The 16,159-nt window shown below is 36.5% G+C and overlaps 1 protein-coding gene across 8 annotated transcripts in view; it reads left to right on the forward strand.

Annotated features, from left to right (window-relative positions):
* LOC125679618 (uncharacterized) overlaps positions 1 to 13,794 on the forward strand; it is a 20,854-nt gene extending 7,060 nt beyond the window's left edge. For 3 of the 8 annotated variants that reach the window (XM_056157211.1, XM_056157215.1, XM_056157213.1), the window contains 19 exons: positions 715 to 775; positions 898 to 1,002; positions 2,131 to 2,223; positions 3,691 to 3,837; positions 4,683 to 4,778; positions 4,886 to 4,973; positions 5,695 to 6,031; positions 6,119 to 6,205; positions 6,640 to 6,690; positions 6,777 to 6,838; positions 7,064 to 7,204; positions 7,299 to 7,359; positions 7,527 to 7,596; positions 9,319 to 9,426; positions 10,765 to 10,839; positions 10,992 to 11,075; positions 11,759 to 11,823; positions 11,932 to 12,027; positions 13,369 to 13,794. In XM_056157211.1, coding sequence (XP_056013186.1) covers positions 715 to 775; positions 898 to 1,002; positions 2,131 to 2,223; positions 3,691 to 3,837; positions 4,683 to 4,778; positions 4,886 to 4,973; positions 5,695 to 6,031; positions 6,119 to 6,205; positions 6,640 to 6,690; positions 6,777 to 6,838; positions 7,064 to 7,204; positions 7,299 to 7,359; positions 7,527 to 7,596; positions 9,319 to 9,426; positions 10,765 to 10,839; positions 10,992 to 11,075; positions 11,759 to 11,823; positions 11,932 to 12,027; positions 13,369 to 13,494 — 1,953 coding nt within the window. In that variant the 3' untranslated portion in view covers positions 13,495 to 13,794. The other 5 variants (XR_008800732.1, XR_008800731.1, XM_056157212.1 and 2 more) reach the window with 5 other exon arrangements.
* Positions 13,795 to 16,159: the final 2,365 nt, after the last annotated feature.

Genomic DNA, 16,159 nt, shown 5'->3' on the forward strand with positions numbered 1-16,159 from the left:
TCGCATCAAACGCCAAAAGAATTTTTTTAAAATCGTTTTGAACCACGTAATATACAGGTCGCCGTACATAAAGTATTTGTCGTAACTTAATGCATGCAAGTCACAGGGTCTTAAAACAGCAGAGATATCCATGTACGTCATCATTTTCGCAATTTCACCTGTTTATTTTACTAGGACATTCACCGGTCCAGTTCACTCTATGGGTTTTCCCAGCAGCAGCGAAATCCAAACAAGTGCGATACATTTCACATCATTTACATACGGAATTTCACATGAAATCTCTGCTACATGTACTTATTCATATTTCAGTAAAGTTCTCTCTGTATGCTACATGTGTATATCTGAGTCTTTTATTCTGCAACTAAATCGACTGCTAACAAAACCAACCATTTTTATCGAAACGAGCTTTTGGCAATCAGACTCACAGTGTAGGTTTGACTCGGCCATGACAAATGGGCTTAACTCCTGTGATATAAATAAAATACTACATGCGCATATAACTAATATATCCTTTACCAGGATTTCTAAATCTTTTGGCAATATCAATTTAGTCAAGAGAAAGTTCTCAATTATATGCAAGTGATAATGGAATATTGTTTATAGAAAACAACGTCGTCGATATATCTAAATGTCTAGTTGAAGACCACAGCAAGATATTTTTTCCTTCTCATGTAGAAGCTTTTGAATAAACTTTACTTCTGATATCTATTCAAGGGTTCCTTAACTCCCCATGACAGACGACTAAAGGCTATTTCTAGCTTCTCTGAGAAAATAGGTAAGATTGTTAATGTGTCTTTCATAGTACAATGTATCAGACGTATTTAGAAGATTTGAATGATAACTACATGTATACTATATATGAGTGTATGTCATCATATGAACATCCTGGCATCCTAGGTACCGCAGTGGTGACGCTGGACAAGGCAGCGTTATGGACAGACGGCCGGACATTCCAGAAAGCCATTGATAATGTAGACTGTGGGTGGACAGTTTACAGAAAAGGTATCATCGTCATATTGATCTAATACAAACGTTTTACAAAGCGATTTTGCTTTTAATGGTCCTGAGATCGAAGATAGAGGACTTATCAATATTGTTCTTGTAATGTTCAGGTCACAAGTAGTGTTTCGATGTAGTTAAGTGTGCTTATTCAGGACTACAGACTTGGCGGCAATTACAATCAAGATAGATAACTCCCAAATCCGTTGCTACATAATGTATATGTAGATAAGTCGTACGTAGAAGTACATTACAGTTCTAGGCCTATTCTCTTTAGAGAAGTCGAGAGGCATAGCCTTCATCGACTTCTCTTCGCAAGCATTCATATTTTGATTCTGGAAAACGTGTAAATGCCGGAGTCGGTGACGGTTTATGCTTCGACCGACGGTTCGACTCAGATGTGCCTGGATTTACGCAATAGACAACTTGTTTTCAAACATTTAGCAGTAATGCACAAAACCGTCACAAGGAAATCAACACTTACTTGCTTTTAATCCATTTTCAACATGTCCCCTGTCCCGGGTTTAAATCACAACTCTGTTTACTTTCTCTTAACTGGTCCCCTATTTTGACAACTCCCAAGACCAGTTAACGTTAACCCGGGACAGGGGACATATTGAAAATGGATTAAAAGCAAGTAAGTGTTGATTTCCTTGCGACGGTTTTGTGCATTACTGCTAAATGTTTGAAAACAAGTTGTCTATTGCGTAAATCCAGGCACATCTGAGTCTAACCGTCGGTCGAAGCATAAACCGTCACCGACTCCGGCATTTACACGTTTTCCAGAATCAAAATATGAATGCTTGCGAAGAGAAGTCGATGAAGGCTATGCCTCTCGACTTCTCTAAAGAGAATATTCTAGGCCTTTCTGTCACTTTATATGCCCTTTAATCTTATCTCTACCATGACTCTTTAAATATGAAAGATAAGGACTTTATAATTTATGAACTGAAGGTCAAAGCTTCTTTTAAATACGCAAAAATGCCGCTAACAGCGTGTAAAATACACCCGTCATTATAAGAGGTTTCAACACCGCCGTCGTTTCAACACCGCCGTCATATTTAAGGATCCACAATTCGTGTAACAATAACGAAAATAAAATGATTCTTTACTACCTTCTTTACTTTAAAGGAGGAAAATATACAACTTCTGTAGTTGACTGGATACATGACAACACGGGAGACGTCATTTCCGTTGGGGCATGTCCATATCTGATGAACTCAGGTGAGTTATAATTTTTAAGGAATGTTTGTAATACGGCGTGACCGTTGAGAGGAGCAAAGTTTAAAACATCTTAGAAAATGACATTATACATTTGATCCGCCTATATATTTAATGCGAGAAATACAACGCCAGTTTTAATGTAAACAGTGTATTACATGACGTCATGTTTAGTGTCGCTCTTTCTTCCTTCAAACCAATCAATTTCATCACCAGCAACAAAACCGTAAGAAGGTATGAGAAGACTCGTCTGGTTATAAATACATGGTACTTTGTACTTACTACATTCAGGCCTATATAACTATGTAACTAAACATACACACAATGACAGTTCGCGTGTGTAAAATATTGACAGCAGCAAGTTTCTGTCAGTCACAGAAAGAGACAAGTATTCAAAAGTAAATAATTATATTTAGATAGAAATCGACGGACAATGGGTTAATGTTTGAGTACACACATACAATCAACATGCCAAAACAGTTTACTTGTAAATTTAATTCATTTTTATGATGATTCCCTTAAGTTCGTATGTATTCGAAGATGACTTGACGAAAAACAAAATTGTGTATCGTGACGTCATATGTTTCCGACTTTCGAAGCGCTATAATATCAGTAGCAGGGCTTAAGTGATACTTGTAATTTGCCATCCGTGATTCCGATAAAAAAAATTCAAAGCAGAGGAAAGGTACATAATTCTTTAAAACTAATTATATAGGTGAAGAAAACGCGACAGTTCACTTTGGGTAGCCACCATCATTTTACAGCTGGCGAAGATCAGATCACGCGATTCACATGTCTAATCATTGGAGCGAGCTCGCTATTAATGGTGTATAAAAAGTCAAGCAAGAAGGGAATGATTTGTATTGGAAGAGGAAGGGAGAAAATGCAACGGACCGGGTCCCCAGAATCTCTTGTCAGGTGCTCTACCAACTGAGCTATCTGGCCATCGGCGAACGGACCCGTCTGACCACTACACCCCCCCCCCCCCCCCCCCCCCCTCGTTAAATGTCTTCACGCCACAAAGACATACACCCCGAAATCTTTATTCCTTGGCAGGCATTTTTACCTGTCAGTTTCAGGGCTGGTCTTCGGCACCAAAAGTAACATGAAGGCAAAAAATACAATCGACCAGACAGAAATTCGAATCCAGACCCAAAGAATTTTTCATGAAATTTTGTTTTAACCAGTCGCAGTGGCTCAATGGATTCGAATCCAGTTCGTACCTTGGCTTCAACAAAACTAAGACGTAACAATCGCTAGTATCTGCTCCTCCACCAAACACGCTGTAAGCGAGTCACAAATCATTACGATGTAGTCAGGTATAGGTCTAGATATGTGGCACTTCACCGACAACTAGGGATGTCTTGAATTGAGTAAAAATGATCCCGAAGAGACCTAAAACAAGCAAAGAAAAGCAAAAAAAAAATTATCTCCTCTTTTCACAGTCACACTAAGCATTTGTATTTTTAGTTTGGTGGAACAACTTCCAAGACGTCTTTGAAGAAAAGGGCACAAATTTTGTTCCTCTCTATACAGACCTTATCGATTTAGTTTGGACAGAAGACCGGCCGTCTCTGCCATCTTCACCTATTCACATTTTACCACTTCAACTTGCAGGTACATGTCTTCACCCCACAGACTTCCTGAATCTGGCTTGGATTTCTCGAACACATCTCGAACTTAAGTTATTTGATGTTCAGTGGTAAAGAGTTCGCTTCGTAACCAGGAGTTCTCAGGGTTGAGTCCGAGCACTGCTCGTGTCATGGCCGCATCAAACCTAAGTGTGATTTCTCCTTCGCCAAAATGCTCGGCATTGAGAAATGAGAATCACGGGTCTTTCGGATATGACCTTTAAAACGGAGGTTACGTGTCGCAGCAGGCGTTGGCACGATAAAGAACACTCATGATTGCTAGGACCCTGAGTGGTAAGCATAGGTCTGATTTGTGTACTTCACCTACAGCTGGTGACGTCTCAATATGAGTGAAAATTTCTCGGTGGAACTTAAAATAATCATTCTTTTATTTGAGCAGTCAAAATTTGAGTAAAATCCTGTGGGGACCCGGGTTAAAATATGTCATCAGTACCCCTTGCTTATCGTTAGAGGCGACTTAATGGGGCGGTCCTTCGGATGACACCGGAAAAACCGAGGCCCCATGTCACAGCAGGTATGGCACGATAAAGATCCCCCTGCTCAAAGACATTAAGCGCTGAGCATAGGCCGAAGTTTTGCAGCCCTTCACCGGCAATGGTGACATCTCCATACGAGTGAAACATTTTGATATCAAGTTTCTACTTAAGTTTTTATTTTTCGAGAAATCCAGACCCGATCTGGAATAATAAATTCCAGAAATAATTTGTTTTCATGCTTGTGAAATGGTAATACTATGTAACAGAAAGGAAACGTTTAGGAAATGAAGGCAATTACATAAAGGTAAGATGTGCATTCACAATATCATTGCAGGCGAATCCTGGCAAACAAAAATAAAACGGGCATTGCATGAAATGGAAGACAAGGATGTCGATGTTCTGGTTTTGACTAATCTGGATGAAATTGCCTGTACGTAATACTGGTGACCATGTACAATATAGTATAGAAAAAATGCATACTTATTTCTTACTTACAATGTATGTAGATTTATATCCATTTGTTATTATTTCTTGCAGGGCTTTTTAACCTTAGGGCAAGGGATTTTGTCTTTGATCCCTATTTCATATCGTTTTGTGTGATAGGTGCTAAAACAGGTGATATAAGGTAATGTTCGTCATTCTAATTAAATCAAATCGATAGGACAAAATATAGTTCTCAACTGAAACGTTTCTAACGTTGATGATCAGATACAGCATCTTTTTACATAACTAAAGCAGTAAATACCGTATAACTGGGGTTTTTCTGCGGGTTCATATTTTTTCGATTTCTCTCCAAATAGGTACATGCAATTTTTGTGATTTCACACAAGTAATGTACTTTCCCCGCGGAGTCCTGGGATTATCCAGAATATCGGCCATCTTTTCGTTACATTTGGTAGTTTTTCTAGGCGACATTAACAGTAGGGTCTGGCAATTTATTTATACGTTTTAAATACTTCAGAAGTGCCATGTTTCCTGGCACAGGATGTGAATGCTACTGATTCACGAGCACTGGTCACTTCTCGATATCATAGCCCATGGCACTGCATGGGGACATTTTAACTACAATATTAAACGTATTTTTCGCGATCTTTTTTTTTTTGCATTGCTGACGTCACCGCAAAATTGCGCAAACATTAGCACCCCGCAGAAAAATTCAGTTATGTAGTATACTATAACACATGATTTATGCGTGGAATTTGGACTTTCTATTAGGTTGCTTTTATTAACAATAGTCACTATTGTTCAAAATATATTTTGTGTGTGTTCATGGTAGTACTATTGCCATGGATTGACGGACGATTAAGATATATGAATAATTGGAATTAATTCTTTCACATGAACAGTCTTTATATCGTGAATGCTGAGACTAAGCTAACAGAGGGAATTGATTTCGGAGACCTTAGACTCCACGAATTTCTAAACACGTCTTCCACCGGCCATTGTGATCATCTGAAATGTTCTGTGAATACGCAGATGTATACAGATGATGATGCAGTAACTTGTGAGAAAGAAAGTGAAGACTTAAAGGATATTGATGACATGACTTATTGTGTAGAAGTCAAAGAATACAGTCCGATTACGTTTAAAAAGGATGTTGGAAGATTATCACGTGATCAGCGTGTTCGAAAAGTTTCGGTCTCATGGAGTTGCAGTCAATCTTTTGTTGAGGAAATTCCTCAGGTATATGAAAGATTTTTATATTACCTTTTAATATATTTTAGATAATGGGTAAACAAAGAATTTTAAATTGAGCTTATTTCGTTGAAGGAAAAGCTAATAATTGAGCATTCACCCCCTTTGACCTTAAAGGCAGGGAAAAATAGAGCGGAGACTGAGGGGATGAAAAACTCTACGGTAATTTTGTAGAATTTTACTCATTCAAATAAAGTTGTTAATGAGCTATTTATTACATGTCTGTATTATCAATATTTAAATGTGTATTTTTATAAATCGGGGGTTTAATGTTGGATTGATTGAATATTGTTTTACGTCCCTCTCGAGAATATTTCACTCACATGGAGACGTCACCACTGCCGTTGAAGGGCTGAAAAATTTAGGCCTATGCTCGGCGCTTATGGTCATTGAGCAGGGAGGGATCTTTATCGAGCCACACCTGCTGTGACGCGGGGCCTCGGTTTTTGCCGAAGGACCGCCCCATTTAGTCGCCTCTTACGACAAGCAAGGGATACTGAGGACCTATTCTAACCCGGATTCTCCTGGGATGTTTAATGTTGGATAACCTGTAAATAGACGTAAACTTCCAGTTAACATATTCACATATTTTACAGTTACGAGAATCTGTTTTTCTGACAACGTACTTTGCCGAATTAGAGGAGAGGGTAAGGACAAAACACTTGAGATTTCTTTGAGATTCCTCTCAATAAGCTGAAATATTTTCATATGAATTTGTAAATTTTCTTCATAGATGAGAAACGGTGCAGTTCTGAACGTTCAAGAAATTGAGGCTGAGACGAAGGAATTAAGAAAGTTAGTAATTATTGTTCTTTCCATATACTAAAATCAACGCAATCCGACATTGATGGGGAGAAATCTTTATATAGAGTTAGACAGACAGTTGGATTTTCACAAGTGTCACACTAGATAGTTTTAATTGTACAACAATGTAAGTATTCACTACGGTGTGTTTGCCATTCTACTAGTCAACAAATGCTTGAATGACGAGGGTATCCAATCTCTTTCTCTTATTATCAGGAAGGTACCGCTCAATAAAGGTCCCAGCGGAACGTCTCTGATTGGGTTTGGTTCAACAGCTCTACCTATGGTACCCGAAATTACCAATGACATCATAACACATAATGGTGTTTTCCTGTTTGATATGGGTGCACAATATTTGTAAGCCAACACTAGTATATATTTAGCATATCATCCCATATTTCAAAATGCGTATAACTTGTGATAGGCTCTAACTGAAACATTTCTACTACAGGGATGGCACGACAGATATAGCTCGTTCTTTTGTGTATGGGACACCCAGCGAGAGACAAAAGGTGACATGTTAATTTGAATTGTACCGTTTCTATAACACCACGTGCTTGTCATTATCTGTTTTCCGTTAGTAGTTTCACTATCTCCTCTCCTTGAACTCTCTCGCTCTCCTCCATTTCCAAAGAAAATAAGTTCTTTAGTAATGGTGGTAGTCGTTTGATCGTTGTAGGATATTTACACACGCTTGTTGATGACACATATCAACTTAGCAAGAAAGACATTTGCAGTGGGAAGTACAGGTAACTTCACCTTGACTTCTAAATGAATGCAATTTCAAACATAAAGTACACTTTTCACCCCCAACATACTAAGGACTTTAGAAACACCTATTTACATGAAATCTAGTACCTTCTGAGTAACATCGTAATTCTTGATTCAAGGACAATTAAAGTAATGGTCATTTTGTTAATGTCAATGTATGGAGTACATTCAACAACATACAACAGTACACATTTTTACCGTGTATTATAGATTCATGAAATATAACTCAATTTATGTAGTCCGTGGAGGAAATTTTGTGTTAAGTAACTTTCATTTCACGTTAAATGCAAAACATCGCTTGTTTGTGATTTAAATGCACATGGTAATGCTGGCGCTATACTCGAGTTTTCAACAATTGAACAAGATATGATACTATAGGCGAATGCTGGAAATGTTCATTACAAATAAGAAGATTAGGTATATTGTCACTTGAACATCCATACAGATTGGATTGTTGAAAATGAGCTTGAATAATGATCCCAACCCTTGCGTTGAACAGGTATAAAACTATTGCATTGATATTTTACCAACATTTCGTCAGTAATATACTTCTGTCGTTTCATTGTATTCTATTTCTCCCTAAAGACGTTGGTTTTGAGCTTGACGTAAGCTATTTCATCAAGCACATTACAACACAGTTGCTGTTACGAGGGTTTCAGCAGTGTCGTATAAAATCAACATTTTGCAAATTCTATGGTTGTTATCACGATGTAATTTGCAAATACCAGCTTTTATTGGGTCAAATGATGTCTAACGTGTTTCGTATCAGTTGTTAGGCCGTTCTTTACATCCTGATTTTGACTACAGATTACTCCGTTTACCTGATCAAAATATAGGGCTCACGGCGGGTGTGACCGGTCAACAGAGGATGCTTACTCCTCCTAGGCACCTAATCCCACATCTGGTGTTTTCAGGGGTCCGTGTTTGCCCTTCTCGCGGTTTTATATTCTTTTTAGTATTTATGAAATTGATCAGTGTTCGTTATCTTCACTTGTTCATCAATATAAAAATTAAATTGATAGTTTGAATGTACATGTATAATGGTGGAAATAGAAACAATGCAAACGGGTTGCTCTGTTTATCTGATCAAGATATAGGGCTTACGGCGGATGAAGCCTGTCAACAGGAAATATTTATTCCTCCTGGGCATCTGATCCCACCTCTGGTGTGTCCAGAGGTCCATTTTTGCTTTACCTCAATTTTGAATTCTTTATAGGATTTCTGAGGCTGGTCTCTGTCAGTTATTTTACTTTTTCATGGAAGTATGGAGCGCATATCTGTCACCAAACGTAATTTCAAAAAAACTATTCAATGATTATTGATCGATGCAAATGATGGTGCAATGATAATTAAAGTAGGTGACCTTAAAATTTCTATACGACGATTATCTCATTTAATTCTCTATATGAATTATTCATAAACTTAATATTCATCATACATTGTAAATATAACACAAGCATCACACACATATATTTTTGTTATGAAACTTTCTTGTACAAGAGAGTTCCGCTAACTCGGTATTTACGATCTTGCGTATTGTACTTAGTATTCTTTTTGCATGCAGGACATACAATATAGAAAAGTTTAAATTATGGAGAGGTCGCTCATTTTATGTCATCATATCCAGATAGGTGTTTCTAAAGTTTCTGGGTATTGGTTTGAAAGTATTACACTAACTCTTTGCTTTTTTCATAATATAGGTCGCGATTTAGATACACCCGATGTACGAGAACCTCTGCGTCAAATAAATGTAGATTTTCCACATGAAATAGGACACATGGTAGCGGCTTATGGAGCTATTGTAGAAGGTAAAATAGTATTTACTGCCACCGAAGAAATTGAGGGGTTCAGATCTTTCCCTTTGAAAAAGAGAATTACATGTATCATCATGAGCATTTGTCAGATAAAATACATCTAATTCTAAAAGGATTAAAATAATGACACGATTATTCGTCTTTCGACAATTGTGTCCAACATTGGTTGTGTGGAGTTGAAGTCCCTTCAAGAAGTTTTCACTCATTCAGACGCATCATCAGCTTAAATGGAAAAGGCCACAAACTTAGACTCTAGACCATTTAAGAGTGAGGATTCTTTATCGTGCCTACGCGTTATACGCCCACCATACAAACGGACCTAGGTTTTAAGGTATCATTACTTTCACTTCTTATGTTAGACGCTTGTTGAGGGACAGTCGTAAATTTTACTGTCGCAGATTTCCCACTACCTTGGATTAGACCCCGGGCAGGAGACGAGCTCCTTGAAGAGCTAGAACAGTGGTTGAGTATATTTACTTGGAGTATTATTTTATAGTTGAATAGAAGTCATTTTGTCAAAGTCAGGGTAATAACATAATATGTAATATGTTAATTTACTAACCTGAATGCATTATATTAAATGTTGAATGAAGGTCAAAGGACACTGAGATCTGGAAACTGTGTTCAGGCTCCAGTTGTTTTTCTCACGTTAAGCTTTTGTTATTGCACTCGACCAAAAGCTATGTCGTAATCTTGATTCTAGATAATTTAATTTGAAACATAGCCAGGGTATATACTTTAGTGACTGCTTAAAACATACCACTACATGGAATCTAAGTGATTTCACTATGGTCAAAGAAAACAAATATATCTTGCCAAAGCGGGTGTCGTCTCAATGAGTGAAAATTATTTTCGAAGAAGGTAAAAGAAGAAAATCTCAAAGATGAATGAAATCAGTCGAATGGTGACTTTGGGGATGGTGAGAAGCCCGTTGGTCTAAACAAACTATGATATAGTTTACGATTAGAAGTAAATCAAAGTTTTAATGTTTGTTTTCTTGTAATTTTTCCTATAGTAAATCAGATCAGATATGTTGCAGTGTGTGTATTTAAGTATAAAAGTTTTTACAGTTTTTAAATTATCATGATAAATCAAGGTGTCCATCATACATACAAAGTCAAAGTTTATGCTTTAGCAAACGTTTAGGTAATTATAGTATTTGGACATTAATTAAGAATTACAAATAGCACAAAAGTAAGGCTGACAATTATCATCAGAGTACGTAGAATTTTTTTTTATCTATTAGTACCGGGACGTGTGGTCATTGTCTGGAATAGAACAATGGTTTGACCATTACGTTACGTGTAAAACGGTACAATTTTCACATTTCAGGACCAGCGTCGATCTCCAACATCTCTGCGGACTGGCAAAGTGATGTACCCTTGGATAAACACATTTTTGATTGCAGTTAGTAGAACCACATTTCTCAATAATATTTTTGTCCAAAGAAATACAATATTTGGAAGCAAAAACAATAATAAACAGCTACTGAATCTCCGGTGTAAATATATTTACATTTTGGGATTTTTTTTGTATTCCTTGATTTTATTGAATTTTAGAAAACTGCAAGAAACAACAAAATTTAATATCAACCCCTGATTGGCGTGACTACATTTTAGAAGAAGGCATGGTTTTCTCAAATGGTAAACTCTTCTTTATATATCCACTGTGTATTTATCTGATGAGTTCCAACTCTTGTGTGTATTTATGCAACAATATACAGTATATATATATATATATATATATATATATATATATATATATATATATATAGGTGTAAAATATATATATATATAATTCAATATAAAAAAGCAGGAAAATATACAGTTCCAAAATATATTTATATATACTATTTATGTATACTAGTATACAGTATATATTTCTTTGAAAGAAAATTTCCCTGAAATGGGAAGTCGTTGTGGCCAAGTGGACTTACGTACTGGTTTGACAGTCTTGCTAGGCGGTGGGTGCCGTACGTCGCTGGTTCGACCCCGGGCTGGGGCGAAAATTTTCAGTACCTAGTTGTGATTATTTAGTGCTTTATATATGTATATATATCTGTGTGTGTGTCCAGTTATCCCTATAAACTGCAAAAGTAACAAACTGTGACAATAATGTAAACAAAACACATACAATCATAACAGTATTTCTTTCATCCCCAGAAGATCCACATTTAATCCAAAGTTTTAAAAAAACAACAAAACCTGTTATTCGAATGGACGGTAACAATACCATAGCAAGAACTATATGCATAACCATACATTTGCAAGTTTACAGAACGCATAAACAAGTGCGACATTGTATGTAAAGAATGGATTTTTTCCAGAGCCAAGTTTTTACGGGAAAGGAGAATTTGGCATGCGAGTTGAGAACACAATGCTTATCGTTAGAGTAAGTGAAAACATAACCATGTATTGTTACAAACTATTTTTTACTATAAACCAGCATCATCAAGGTGTAAAATACTTTGATACAGTTATTTAAAAATTTATGTTTCAGGGAAATTGTAACAAACCCTGTTATAGATTTGAACAGCTGGTGTTTGTGCCGTATGAATCTAATCTTATTAAACCAGAGTTATTAACGGCTGATCAGGTAACTACACCTGTACTAATTAGTCTAACAGTAATTTTACAAGTTAAACAAGCATACATGTATTGCATTTTTGTTGATTTTTTTTACACCCGAGAATTTTTCACTCCAATCGAGGCATCACTATCTGTTAGTGAAGTGTCATGAATTTATACCTATGCATGACCCGTGGGATCGTAGTAGTAACTTAAAGGATTTTTATTTTGCTGACCCAGCCTGCGAGGTCTCATTTCAACCCCCTTTTTTAAATTACGAGCGTATAACAAAGGAACACTCACTGTATTTCGGTTTGAAGCGGCCGAGGTACGATTGGGGCACGAACCCACGACCTCTCGGTCATGAAGCGATCACTCGAACCACTGAACCACAGCGACACGGATCAAATTGCTGTCATTTTATACATTAGCACATTAAAAATTATCCCAACCAAAGACACATTCTTCATGGTTTATTTGTTGCTGTGTCTGTTTGCAACTTTAACCTACTTAAATTACTTTTATACTATAAAAATATTTAAATTCATAGTAAATTGAAAGGTCAAGGTCAAAGGTACGTGACTAGCAAAGAACAAGGTGATTCATTAAGTTGCAACATTCCTATTTCACCGTTTACTTGGAGGTTTGAATGGTCATGTAATAGTCGTGTGGGCAGGTGACATTTAACATGGGTAGTGACTGTTCTTTTGTCAATCGTCCGGAATTATAAGAAAAGGAGATTAATTGGCATGGTCAAGACTCCTCAGTGTCACAGTCTTGAGCGCCAAACATGGTTTCAATTTTGTGGCACTTCACCTACAGCTGATGGCGTTTCTTATAAGTGAAAAATTCCCTAAAGTGACATAAAGACTTCGATACTCTGAAATGAAGTTGCCCGTCCTCCCGTTATAGAGTGGTTTCCGGGCCTGTAGTGATTTTCTTTTCTTTCTTTTCTTTTATTGGATGAGAATGACCCTTATCGTTTTGGGGGGTCAAAAGGTCAAATGATTAGGAAAATCAATTCTTGGTCTTAAGTTATATTTCTTTTCACCTGTATATTCACGATTCACGTAATTTTCAAAGAAGCACAAAAATTTAGCAATATCCACTGTCTTGAATTATGCCTTCGTTTCATTGTGCCAGGTGGGGGTATTAAAAAGCAAGTAGGACAGTCTCATATCGTATTACTTCTTATCCAAATCTAAAGTCACGAATACTTGTGCATTATAACATTGCGATAAACGTCTATGTAGGTAGGATCTGCGAAAAGGTGGTATTTTACAGTTTTAACTTAGAGCTGATTGTTGTAACCATGATGGTACCAGCGATTCTAAAGAAATGAATCACTGGTGTGTTTTTTTATTGACAGATATCTTGGTTAAAAGACTACTATAAAATGGTGGATAAATTGGTTACTCCTCAACTGGAAGCAAAGAACATCTCAAAAGCCGTAAAATGGCTAAAAGACAGAATACATGTGGATTTTCTGACGTGATAATGTGGAGTCTGTTTAGTTAATCGCTATTGTATCATAATTCTATATTGATATATTTAACCACTTTTGTATCATAATTCTATATTGATATATATTTAACCACTATTGTATCATAATTCTATATTGATATATTTAACCACTTTTGCATCATAATTCTATATTGATATATATTTAACCACTATTGTATTCATAGTTCTATATTGATATATTTAACCACTATTGTATCATAATTTTACATTTCATTTATACAATGTCATGTGAAATTATTTATTCAGAAAAGTAAATTTTGTAGAAGGTAATGGAGTCGTTCTCGTCCGTGAGTTTTGGAGATGGATCGAAAGTATTTGAGCCATATTTTTTTCAGAAACAGATTTTCACACATTCAAATGCCTTAAGTACACGTATCATCATATCACGGTGGGTGTGTCATGTTGACAGGGGATGCTCACTCTTCCTAGACACCTGATTCCATCTCTGGTATACCCCAGGGGTCCGTGTTTGCCCAACTCTCTATTTTGTATTGCTTATAGGAGTTATGCGATTGATCACTGTTCGTTATCGTCACCTTTCATTAAAAAACCAAAGATGCATGTATCATGATATCCTGATTCAACCCTTTCTGTACAAAGAGAGGAAAGTATACAGTTTCAAAGACATCCGTCCACACTTCAGTGATAAGACATACACAATATGATAACCTCATTCAACGTTTAGATTTCACTGATGCAGATCTCTGTCATTTACAAGTCCATTGTCAACAATGTTTTTGAACTCAGGAAGTTTGCATAATATTTGGGAAAACCTCATAAAGTTGATTTCTTGGCTGAGATATTTGGTTTGATAACTGTTCCAGATGAAAAAAATCAAAAGTCCTAATTCTCGGAACTCTCTATAAAGATTCCTCAGTCAAAACGGCACCCTAAACTTGTTCTACGGTCAGTATTTTCAAAGTATGCATTCTCGTTTACTTTGTGTGAATGGCAATCAGAGGCACCATTTTCATGTCCGATTCAAATCGAGGGAATGGATGAAACCATACAATTCTGGTTTTCATATATAGAGAGAAGTACTGCAATTGGAAGTTTTCTTTGCAAAAGCATTGATTGATCGCATAATCTTACTCATTTGAGAGATCGGATAAGTACAGTAGGTTTCTATGTAATTCTATCACAAGCATGTAAAAAATGTGCCAAACCAAACGAAACATATTTAACATTACCCTTTGTTAAGGATCATATTGATAAACAAAGTGTTCCGTACACATTTTTCTGAAGAGGTAGAAATTATAGGGGATGATATACAGGCAATTGCACCTTTTGTACCAGAAAACGGGCGGCGGGTGACAATAGGCGAGGTTGGCGTTATATCGGGGTTTTGAGCATGTATGAAAATCCCTTCTACACCTATAGATAGCGGTATCCGGGAGATGGGGTGGTGGCGATATGACGAGAGGCAATAAACCGAGGTAACACTGTATGTATATCCTAGTAGTGTCCTGCATTGTCATTTCACAGAAGGAAAGAAAATTGAACTTTGCCTTACAAGCATTCACGAATTTCAACTAGTTTCAGATTTTGCATTCGATAATGTGGAAACTTTTAAATTACTTAAGAACACAACCATCAAAAAGGTCACATGGAAACAAATATTGGCCCTCTATTAAGAATACTTTTTGAGATATATTTTTTAAACATTTTATGTTATTGTAGTTCGGCATTAGGGCAAATGATGTAGAGGGTAAACAGTTCATTTTATGGTGTATAAACTTGAATCTGCTATAAAATTGTTCAGCTTATTCAATTTCAGACAAAATATAAAACTGCGGGAGTAATTATGCAATATTGTATTTTTAATAAGAAAGAATAATTAACGCACGCCCAGGATAATTTTTGCAAGAAATAATATTTGAGAGATCCATACAGGTATTGATTATCAGGAGAAAAGTGGATTTAAATAAGAGTGAATTCAAGAGGTGAAACGTCACATCATTTACAAGAGGTAAATAATTCCTGGATGGAACATTAATGAAAAGATGGAAATAACAATCAGTGATCAATTTCATAATTCCTATAGGGAATACAAAATTAAGAGTTCGGCAAACACGAACTCCTGGACATATCAGAGGCGGGACCAGGTGCCTAGGCCAAGAAAGCATTTTCTGTTGGCCGGTTATATACCGCTGTGTACCCTATATCTTGATCAGGTAAACATAGTAATCTGTAGTCAAAATCAGTGTGTAAAGATCGGTCGAACAAGTGGTATGAAACACGTCAGACAACATTCTATCCAATAACAGTTTGTATTGACAAACTAGATCGTCATAACGACCATAGAAATTTGCTAAATGCTGTCCTCAAATGAGATAGAAATCCCCGTAACACCAGCTTGGTTGTCTGTAGCCTGTCTCGATTTGAAAACTGATCATACGACCTCTTGTGTATTTAAAAATCAATTGGAGAATAAAACTGTATATGCAGTGATAATGGAAAGTTGCTACATAGATATGGGAAGTTGATGATGCAGAAAGTCATCCCGCTTATCATAAAGTTGTTAGTTTGCCATTAATGTCTATGTTCAATAGAATATGTACGAAGCAGATTTGGAAAACTATGTGGTGTCTTTAATTTCGAGTTCCTGGGATATATTAAATTGACATGTGAATGAA

This window comes from Ostrea edulis, chromosome 2 (genome assembly GCF_947568905.1).
Source record: "Ostrea edulis chromosome 2, xbOstEdul1.1, whole genome shotgun sequence".
Lineage (NCBI taxonomy): Eukaryota > Metazoa > Mollusca > Bivalvia > Ostreida > Ostreidae > Ostrea > Ostrea edulis.